Here is an 11,359-nt window from a genome sequence, read left to right as displayed (position 1 = left end):
TGCTGAGATCAAAGGAGGCTGGGGGTTTCTGGGCATAGAGAGCAGGCACTCTGGGAATGGCGAGGAGTCACAGCCCTGCATCACAGAGCAGGCAGGAGATGCACACCTGCACTCCTACCTGCTGGGGAGGAGGAAGAGGAGAAGGTTTGCAGTGATGAAGGAACATCCTGGTGGCAGCGATCTAAAGCAAAAACAGACTGCCCGTTTCAGAGTTACGGAAACTGGTGATTTTCTTGGTCTGATTTGTTGTCATGGTCAAATTCTGCTCTTCTGTGTAGTATTTGACTACGCTTATTTTGGTACTTCAAACAGCTGAGGGGTTTCATTCTATTTATGTATTTTTTAAACATTCAGATCATTTCACTTTTCACCTATATGCCCTCTACCACAAGAGCACAACATAATGAAGCATTGTGCGGTCATTTTACAGTGGTCAACTCCGGCTACAAAAATGACCTGTGCCTATGGAAACGGGGGCTGCTTCTTCCCTGGGCATCTTCTTGCCCTCTCCCCACTCGCAAGCCCCTGTCTGGAACTCCTCCTGTGCAATGACACCCAGCACCGGTCCACGACCACGTTTTCACCAGTCTGGGGTGACAAACAGAATCAAAACACCGTGAAACAAGTTGTTCATGACACAAAATTTGTTCTATTGCCAAGGTGTCTTCTAAATTACACTCTACTTCCTTTTGGGGTGGTTCCTTTATTTTATGAAGTGATGGCGGTGGAATTTTTGGTAAATATTCTTCCGTAGCAAAACAGTTGGCAATGCCAGACCCCTGAACTGAAGTTCTGAAGTGTGGAATGTTCGCAGCAGCCCGGAAGATCCCTCCGCCACCCCCGCTCATCAGGCAGAGGTCGCCTGACACCAGAGTCCAGGCTGGGCGGGGCACATCTGGGCTCACCAAGGCTGACACTGACCAGCCCAAGTGTCCCAGTGGACAGCTACCTATGCAACAATCAGAAAAGTGTTGGCCCCGTGTACAACGGTATCACTTTGTCCCAGCCACATCTTTGGAATTTAGCACCTTAATGAAAATATTTAGCTTCTTTTCATGACCTCCACATCACTTGCATTTAAACACTGTTAAATAAGTAGTTAAATAAGGTCCTAAAATTGTATTTACTTCCCTGCTCCCAACCTCATCGCCTTATTTTGGGGAGAGGTGTTGGAAGCCTATCACCTGTTAGCACCAAAGAAACGGATGGTTGGGACCCGGCCCGGAAGCCCTTCTCCACGCAGGGGCTGTCACTCGTCCTCAGGGGAATGCTGTACCGCTGCCTCGGGGCTGGCATCGGAGAGACCTGTGTTTGCATCTCAGAGCACAAGTCCCAACTATGTTACCACGGGTTACTCAACCCTCCAAGTCTCAGGTTCCTCAACTACAACCAGAGGTTAGGATTGCCCTGGTGCTTGGTGAATATTCAATAATGATAATATTGCTATAATCATGAATACAGGATACTTAAAAAGCACTACTTTTGATACAAGGGCCATGCTAGACCTGAATAGGTTCTTTCTGATCATCTGGCCCAATCTTGGCATTCTTTAGATTGGGGCCAGGAGAAACGGGTTCTAGGGAAAACACAGAACCAACAAGAATCAGAGCCTAGAATGGGTCTAGCCCAGGGTTTTCTCCCTGGGAAAATTTTCTCCCTGGAAATGTGTGATTGTTGACTTTCCAGGTTTCTGGAACAGAAAAAACTATAGAAATAGTTCAACCAGTGGTATCTTTAAACGTTTAAAGATGGCAAATTCTATTCTACAAAAATGCATAGTCAACAAAAAAATTGGGAGGTCATGATTCCATCATCTTAGAATATTTATTACTGAGTATTCTGTAAGGATTAAATGTATTAGGAAACAATGTAACAGAATATCTACCCATACAATAGAGTGCTAAATGAGGTGGATGAACTGATTATACTTAAAATCTCATAGATGTGTTTCCCCCCACACCCCCCCCAACTCCAAAAACAAAAGGCATATTCTATACCCCCCATGCTGACCAAATCTCTTGGTTTCTCAGGAAGTAAAATAGAGGATTTTCCAAGTCCTGATGCTAACTTTTAGAATGTAACACAGCCAGATAGATTGTGTCTGGGTGGGGCTGGGAGCAGTAGGATCTGACGCCAGCAACAGAAGGGACACACAAGCATCAGCTAAATGAAAGGGTATGAAGGCATCACCACAAGTAAAACAAAATAGATATGCTTTCTTTTACTTTAAATCAGTAGTTTTATTACAATATGCACTGACCCACAATTAGAGAAGGAATGTCCTGCCGTTTTCTGAGCAGCTCACGGAAAGCAAACGTAACCATCCAGGCAGCTGCGTCATTCACAGCGTTCCAAACACAATGCAGGCTTTTGAATGTGACAGCTCAGAAGGCAAAGTTCTCCTATTCTTGTCTACGAAACTTCAGTGTCAAAAATAGTCACCGTGAAGTGGGCTGACAAGGGCAGTGTCCCCAACTGATGTCCCAAGTCCTGGCTCTCGATTTGCCCTCCTGGCTTTCTAGGTGGCCCTTTAGGGCGCTGCAGGTGGCAGTGTGCTCTGGGGCTGCATGGGCCTATTATTTATATGGCCAACTCTTATACTTACTATAAGTGAGAAGAAAGGAAAAATTAAGAAAGTTAACTGCTAAAAACGCACAAAGTTAAGAATAGCTGGATGTATTAAAAATGAGATGCTCTTTTCACATTAACTCATTTAAAAGGTTACAATTACCATAAACATTTCAACTCCATTAAAGATCACTGGCAGAAGGTTGCTCTCTCGTCAGCAAAAGGGCCCTGCATTTACACAGGCTCGGGAGAAAGCAGCAAGCGGCGGGAAGGAGACGTCAGACTCCTGGAGTGCACAGGCGTTTTTCAGATCTGTTCCAGACGAGACGCCGTGAGGCCTTGAAAGGCTCCATCTTCCTGCAGTCGTTGTGGCAGTCGCGTGTGTCCATCCCTCCAGCGACCAGACGCACCCTGGGGAACTTTCCCAGTGTCCTGGGAAAGAAGCCCTACAGCGGCATTCTGGATAAGTTCACTGTCCATTACACACCCTGGGGACAGCGCGACACTACTATTTCATGTAGAAAAGCACTGCAGGGGGAAACTTTTACCTAAAAACATTTAAACTCAGGTGAATACAATACATTTTTGGTTCATCTGTGCTTTAACGTATAGAAATCCTATCAGATATTCAGTCTGCTAGGTAAGGTGTTTGGATTTTCATTTCTGACTGCGTTAGTAGAAGAATATACACTGTTGCATATATTCCCATATATATATGCATAGACATATATAAAACTCAGGTCAGGAAAAAAAATTACATACACACACTTGAAACCTGTACCTCTAAAAATAAATACATTAGTCTCTGACTAATTCCTTCACAAACCAATCAGAACACAGTTTCTCAACAATGGCAGATGATGGATTAGCTGCCCTTTAATCCACTATCTACCAGCAAACGGTTTAAAATTCAGACATATAACAGAAATAGCATTCCCAGAAGAAAATGCAGATGGAATTCTGGCTTTGAAAATAAATGTCTTGACTTCCTTGGTGTTCAGCTCCTATGGATGTCTGCCCTCTGCGTTTATGTGACGGGGCAGAGGGCTTCCTCGCGACAGCGTTCTGGTCCACTGAAGGGCGTCTCCCTCGCTGTCCAGTTCGAGGGAACTAAAGCGACGCCGCTTGTGTTTGGTATCACTCCTCACGCAGTGAGCTGCGTGTTCTGGTGTAAATCACAATGTGCTGATACCGCTGAGGTAAAGCAGCAGCAGCCCGGGCATTTTAAAGAATGTCCCCCAGGAAACGCTATGTGAAGGACCTAGTGGTGTGTGTCTCCGTTCTACGGAGCAACTCAAAACCACTGCGGAGTGGACACACCGGGATCGGGTACTGTGACTCTAACAACAGAAGCAGAGGCAAATACTCAATATTCTTTCTTTAGAAAGAATGCAGTTCACAAAATTGGAGTTTCACTTTTTTACTTTAACATTTCAAAAAAAATCTCCTTAAAATGATAAAGCCAGACCAAGTTGTTTAATATAGCACAATACTTAACAACCTTGTCATTTGTTTTTGAATACAAGAATCTCAGAAATGGAGGAAATCCATGATAAATGATAGCAAGAATGTTTAGTGCCATTGCCTAAATTTTTTAAAAGGAAAATTTACCATAGCTGAAATACAACTTCTAAAAAAATACAGTGTTCTAGGCTCTCACAGTTCCAGATTGCTAACTTTATAAATTAAAGGTAGAAGTTATCCATATATAAACAAGGCCTCTTTTTCGTTGATTTCAATCTTGTTCAAACCTTTGGATATTTCAATCTTCAGATTCCACAAGGTAAGGCTGAGTTTACCAAATATAAATAAAATGTTTAAGTCCATGATGAATTTATTGTAGCACTAAGAAAACAAATGCGTCAAATATTTACAGGCTGGCTACAATACTTTTCTTTAAAAAATAAAATAAAATAAAACTTGCATCAACGTCAAGCCACGTCCCTTGTTGACTTTCTCTGGCGCAGGAGGAGTAACAGCAGGCTCCTCACACGTCTTTCCTCTCAATCCTGAAGGCAGGACTTAGGTCACAGGGTGCGGCCTTTTGGGGGGCGGTGGAGGCATGAGCTCCGCGTCAGGGTCCTGATGGCGCTTTCGTTTCTGTCCTTGAGAAGCTGCTGCACATCTGTCAATGAACTCAAACAGCATCTCCTTGGTGACAGGGTTTGAGATGCTGTTGCACACAGCTGTGGACAAAGGGAGACACGTGTCTCACATGAGGGTTAATTAAAGCCGCTGACTCACCACAGAGAGAGACAGGCAGGAGGGAAGGTCCGCGTCCCAGTTCACTAGCCACTTCCACTGCACCGACCCGAGGGACACTCTTCAGCTTCAATTCTTCTCCCCGCCCCGCACCCCCAAAGTGAGTGGTTCTCCACTGGCTAGTCTTTACTGCTCTACTAATTTTAAACCCAAACTTTACATACTTGGGTTACAAGGATGTATTCAGTAGGATTTTCTATTCCTCAAAACCAGTTTTCATAACATTTTAATCTAGCGAGTGCACCATGTTATAGACCATACTCCACCACAACGTCTACAGAATGTCTACTGTGTGCTGCCGTCCTCCAGTTTTTCTCTCAGAAAACAGCCCCCACACTGAGAAGCCACCATTCCCACTGAAGAGGAAGGTTTTACTGGAGCTGGCAGATAATACTGTTTTATTTTAACAACCTGTGTGAAGTAAGGTATCATAACAAAATTACTAATAAATAAAGCATCTTTCCGTATGTGATCAACATTTAGTGCCAGTCCTTTTCATTTTATTTATCTATTTAGTTTCGGGGGGGGGGGGAGACACTGGCTTAATTATTCCTGTTTTCTAAATCAATTCATCTTATCTGAACAAACCTGCAAGTTCCAACAGAAAGTTTTAAACACTCAAAGCTTTCAGCTTTTATGCTGCAAAACTCAAACAGGCAACTTCTGTATTTTCTCATCGGCTTATCCTATGACCATCACCATCACTGACTGAGTGCTCTGAAAGTACACAACCCCAGTGACCTTTAATCTTGGTTTCTATCTTCCACTCTCCACGCCACTAAAATGCAATCCAGAGCAACAACTACCACTACTTGTTTGCCTTATAAATGTAATCTGTGTTGTTCCCCAGGAAAGAAACTTACTGTCTGAATTCCCAAAGCATTCCTATTGTACCCAAAGTACACTCAAGGATAGCACAGCAGGTTTTAGTTTTTTTTTTTAATGGCTTTCATTTACTTTGTTCTCTATTGTTTGTAAAGCTATTTTAGGAGCTGGAAATTATATTTCCCCCTGCTAATTTTGTCTTTTACCATCTGGCAAATAATGGTTGTTATAGTTTTGAATAATAGGACTGAAATTGTCATGGCTTTTGTTGCTGCTGTTGTTCAACAAATTCAACTTGTATACAGCCCATGGTCCTGCCCTTTAAACTTCCCTCGGGCCCATGGCACAAGCCCACAGGTCTATCTACAGAGGAGAACCCGTACAACAACAGGAGTCAACCGGGGCACAGACTCAACACACCCCTGATCCTGGCAAGCAAATGGGTTTGGGCCGAGATGGGTTTGGTGCATCGGGCCAGACAATAGAGACAACAGGCTTCGGTTCTAACACTTTACCTTTTTTTGGATAGGTTGTCATACTCACCCATGGCAGTGTTATAGGCATTAGGAAAACTTTTGTCTGTTCTCTGTCTCATGAAGACCCAGCTGTTGTTCTCAAATTTGCATTCTATAATTTTGTTGTCATACTGTTTTAGCTCTTTAGTCACCTGTATTAAAAAAGAATTGAGGAAAATATTTAAATCGTCTGAAAGGCGTTTTGCTTCCGCGCTGTGACAGAGAGATGCATTAGGAAAGGCCAAACCCCCTCAGTAGCCCTCAGGCAGAGCTCTCTGCCGTAGGAGGTGTCTAACCAAGCCCAAGGCTGCGCGTGCACTCCCTGGTGCACATGCTCATTCATCTGACGTTTTACACACAGCTGGGAAAATGGCTGTCAACGCACAGCAATTAAAAGAAGTTAAGCAGAAAAACCAGCCACTTCTGAGCCGAAGGCAAACATGCTACCACAGGATCCACGTCTTCAACACTGTTTGCATCCCCATGGTTTTCAGAAATTGAGTTTGTTGCTCATGTTTCATCGGCTTCCAGAAATGTCTTACCATCCAAATTCCTACATCAAAACCTCAGAAATGCCATGTGCTAGTTTTAAAAATGTTACATATAAAAAGTAATATTAGAATCACATTCAGGCAATGTGAATCTCAAATATCTTGCTTTTCAAGAAGTGCTAATTAACCAAAAATCTAATCTTTAGGCTATTTACTCTTTCCATTCCCAAACTAATATGAATTTACAGATGAAGCTACTTTTGTTTTTAGTTGGTAGGGGTGTTTCTTTTTTTTTGGCTATTTCACCTCAGATGATTAAATATAGATTACAACTTACTCTATAAAGCTAACAAGTAACCATGGTAACTACAAAACCTTTTAAAAGATATTTCATCAGGCTGTGAGATGGTGTTCATAAATAAGAACCTAGGCTTATCTTTGCAGTTTTCAAATCAAATGCCAGTCATGGTAATATTTTAATTCTGTCCTCCTCTTTCTCAGCTAACAACTTTCCCTCACAATACGGTAGATTGCAATCATTTAACTTCACTCACATTATCTGAAATACTCTCATTTTCTACCCATATATTCACTACCACCTAGGACTATGAAGGGAAGCAAATTTCAAAAGATGGTTTCAATTCACAAATTAGACAGTGCATGTCTTCATAAAACTTTCAAACTGTATTCCTTCTTCCTTAATGAGTATTACACTTGATTGGACTATTTGCATATTCAACAAATCCAACAGGCCTAACACATTCAGGGGCTCTGGAACCACACTGGCCCAACAGAAAGATATTCCACTTAACTAACGACTTGCTAAATTAATTCTCAAGTATTCAGGATTCTCGTCTCAAGTCCCCTCCCTCCCTTCCTAGAGACCCACCTCCTTTTATTCTGATACATTATCTATATTCAAGTACTGGGCAACTCATCCACTTAGGTAACCCATTCATATTAAACCATGTGTAGGATCTAACAGAGGTAAGTTTCTAAACCTTTCAGTTTCCATTTTCTAATTTCTAAAAAGAGCAAAGGCATTCCTAATTTTAGTAACCAGTGTCTCAGTACACACTGGAAAAAGTGCAAGTGCCTGGCACATGGTAGACAACCAGTAAACTTCTTCACTGAACATAAAATTGGGAAGTGAAACATTGATTTAAAAAAAATACCTTGCAAGCAAATTCACTAAAGATACCAGGATGACATGAAAAGGCACATTTGGGAAACAGCTGCCAAGAAAACTGTATCACATACATTTTATTAAGAATGGTTTGCTATCCACAGTAAGCAGTCTGTACTTTTACTGACTAACAACTGTAGTAAGCCTTTATCATACAGCTTACCATTCTTATGTTCCTAGCTTTAGAACTGCTACAAATTATGTGTTGCTCAATGTGACTACAGGAATTAAGCGCTATTATGAAGTATCTGTGTGTCTATTTGGGCATGCATTAACAATCTGGAAAACAGAGCTTTCCAGAAAATGCATATACCTTCCACTATACTAACCTAAACCTATTTCCACACTCAAGAACAGTACATTGGCTTTCACTGATGACACTAGTTATGTCGCCAAGATAGACCCACTACAAGGTACTCATTTAGTTAGATGGTAAAATATATTTATCTGATAGAAGTAACACCTCCAATACATGCACAAATTAAGACAGCTTTCACTAATGGTCAGATCGAGAGAATGACTGGCATACAGAGGAGGAGTTAAATTTTATAATCAAATTCTATTTTGTCACATGACGATAATCATCCTCAGCCAATTACATATTATTATTTACTAAAACAGTACCCTGTTAGGACTTCTAGAATAAACTCTGGTTATCCCAGTTTGAGTTAATAGGAAATTGAAAATAATAATACTACTACTTATAAATCAGGATTTCATATCTGTACCCATAATTACATTGAGCTAAGGATATTGTACTTTTTTAAAAAGAAGAGTAATATAGAGTATATTTTATATTGACAAATATTTTTATGTACCCATTTCACTGAGTACCACACTTTTTAAACTATTTGAATCTACCAATAATTTGGGGTTAAGAACCAAGCAGATGAAACTAAATCTAGAAGATTTTAAGTCAGCAGTCCAATGACAATACCTGGAATGAAGGGCAGGTAGAATCGCTGTTGCTCCACTCTGCACTATTTTTATAGAATATTTTTTGCAACCTAGGTTCTAGGTACACTACCAAGTCACAAAAGGCAAAACATCAGTGTTGGCTAAACTGACCTGTATAGATCCTGAGAAAGAAAATACCTGCTAAAAAGGGTAATCGGGATCAAATTAAAAACAAACCAACAAACAAAACAATCCAGCCTAGTAGCCATTTCTACACAGGGCCGTTCATGCAAACTGAACTTCCAGGAGAAGCCTGCACTCAACTGCCTGCCTGCACTGTGTTTCAACCAAAAGGACTGAGGCCTTCGCCATCTGATTGGCGCACAGCTATATCCCCATCAGCTTCTTCACTGACCAGAGTGGCTTCATTCTGACCAATCAAGGCTGTGCCTTTTGGACCAATTAAACTTTGAGAATTTGGAGTCCTTATTTGCATAAGGACAGACCAATCAGGGCCAGAGGTGGAGACTTCCACCTATATAAGTCAGCTCCCCTCTGGCTCTGGGAACGTACTTTTGCTTTCCACAAAAGCCTGTTTTCCTGGCTGGAGCTGAAACACCAAACAAGTCCCACCAGAGCTGGTCAGAGCAGACCAGCATGGAACAGAGTAGAGCTGTCTAGCTGGAAGGGGGACTGATCCCAGGGCTGCCTGACATCCATGCTTTTTTTACAGCTGTGCTATGTCATAATTGAACTGTTTTTCATAAAATAAAGTTTCCTTCTTCACTCACTCCAAATTGGGGATTCCTATTGGCAGTGAATTGGTGTCAACAACCACCAGTTGGCACCTGCAGAGAGTAGGCAAAGATGCATTTCCAAATCTATGGCGTGACAGAAACCGCTAGATAGAACTCACTGTCCCTGCGTGGTGCGGGCTGTTTTGTTGTCAAGGGTTCATCTTCCTTTTAGAGAAACTGCACAAAGGCTTGAGGAGAGAGGGATTTCTCTGAACTAATTTGTTCTGGAGACACTTTAAAATAATAAATATCCTTAGAAGTGGAAAGCCACCAATGAGTTGTTTTTTAAACTTTCGATTTTGAAATAACTTTAGATTTAGAGAAAAGTTGTAAAGATAGTATAGAGGTTTCAGGTATTTCAGTCACCCCTAATTTTTAGATATTACATATCATGCTACATTTATCAACTCTAAGACATTAACAACAGTACAACACAATTAACTAAACTGCAGACTTCATTCTGACTTCATCAGTTTTTCCACTATCTTTATTTGTTCAAGGATCAATCCAGGAAACCTCATTGCATGTAGTTGTCACGTCCTGTTCTCCTCTGATCTGTGACTGTTTTTCAGATTTCCCCCGACATTTTTTAGGAGTACTAGTCAGATATTTGCAGGACATTCCTCAATTTAGGGTTTTCTGATGATGAGACTGAGGTCATGGACTCTGGTGTAGTGCCATTCTCATTGCACAGTATCTGAGGGTATAAGAAGTCACTGTGGTGATCACTGTTGAGGTTTACCCTGACCACTGGGTGCTGAGGGGCCTGCCAGGTTTCCCTATTGCCAGGTTGCTATTTTCCTCCTTTCCACATTCTACTAGTTAGTTACAAGCCACCATGTTCAGCCCCACTCAATGAAAATGGAAGTCAATTCCACTTCCTGGAAGGAAGGGCATCAAAGAATTTGTGGACATTTACTAAAAATACCACAGAAATTAATACATTTCTTGATAAAGACATTTTAAGGCTATACAAACATCCTGTTTCTCCTTAAAGTTTCACCGGCTAATTTGAGCGTTCACCCACGAACTCTGCCTACAGCAACCACTACTGCGGTGTTCCAACAGAATGCTCGACTCTCTCCACCCCTCCTACACTATTGTCTCTACCTCCTGCAAGGAAGAGTTGTCTCTTTTCCCTCATTTATAATAGTATGGACTCATGAATATGTATTTTATTCTTTAGTTTATAATAAAATACTACTGTCATTTATTTTGTTGCTCAAATTGTTCCAGTTTTGGCCACTGGCAATTCTCTCAGGTTGACTCCTATGTCCTTTTTAACTTGCTTCACCTTTACTTACAAAATAAATATATTTTAGCATTTATATTCTAGCAATACCAAATCCTTCCCCAGGCTCATCTTGTATTTTCTCTGCTCCAGGCCTACAGTCAGTCCTGGAGTCCTCTACCAGGATTTTATAAGAGAATTACTCTTCAAAAGTCCAGGCTATGCTAAGAACTTGTTTTAATCAGAATTTTAAATTATTATTGAAAGAAAGTGAGAGAGAAATGGCAACAAACTAGATATGAATATGTTTGTACTTCAGAGGTTTCTACCCCATCTTTTGTGACCTGCTCCCTGGAACTAAGTTGGCCATTTTTTTTTCTGAAGTTATCATTTTACTTTCTGATAACTCAAGTTCCGCCTCAATAGTGTGACAGAACGTGTATTTAAAAAACATCTCACATGGATGAAGTCAAAAATCTTATTTTTATGTAAATAAGATTTACATAATTTCTTCACTTCAATTGAAGTAATTTCTTTACTTCAATTTCTAGCACTTAATGAAAGCAGAGAAAATAAAACAAGTGAGT

General features: G+C 41.0%; 1 protein-coding gene across 6 annotated transcripts in view; it reads right to left on the bottom strand.

Annotated features, from left to right (window-relative positions):
- Window positions 1-3,167: 3,167 nt before the first annotated feature.
- The window catches only part of RNGTT (RNA guanylyltransferase and 5'-phosphatase), a 238,478-nt gene continuing 230,286 nt past the window's right edge, over window positions 3,168-11,359 (bottom strand). For all 6 annotated transcript variants that reach the window (XM_037039285.1, XM_037039283.1, XM_037039284.1 and 3 more), the window contains 2 exons: window positions 6,199-6,322; window positions 3,168-4,754 (listed from right to left, as the gene is read on the bottom strand). In XM_037039285.1, the coding sequence (XP_036895180.1) occupies window positions 4,591-4,754; window positions 6,199-6,322 (288 nt within the window). In that variant the 3' untranslated portion in view covers window positions 3,168-4,590. The remainder of the gene's footprint in view (window positions 4,755-6,198; window positions 6,323-11,359) is intronic.

The sequence above is a fragment of the Sturnira hondurensis genome, unplaced genomic scaffold (assembly GCF_014824575.4).
Source record: "Sturnira hondurensis isolate 20B ecotype Veracruz unplaced genomic scaffold, ASM1482457v3 Scaffold0025370, whole genome shotgun sequence".
NCBI classification, from domain to species: Eukaryota; Metazoa; Chordata; class Mammalia; order Chiroptera; family Phyllostomidae; genus Sturnira; species Sturnira hondurensis.
The sequence above is the reverse complement of the archived record's forward strand: the minus strand, read 5'-3'. Positions and strand labels throughout refer to the sequence as shown.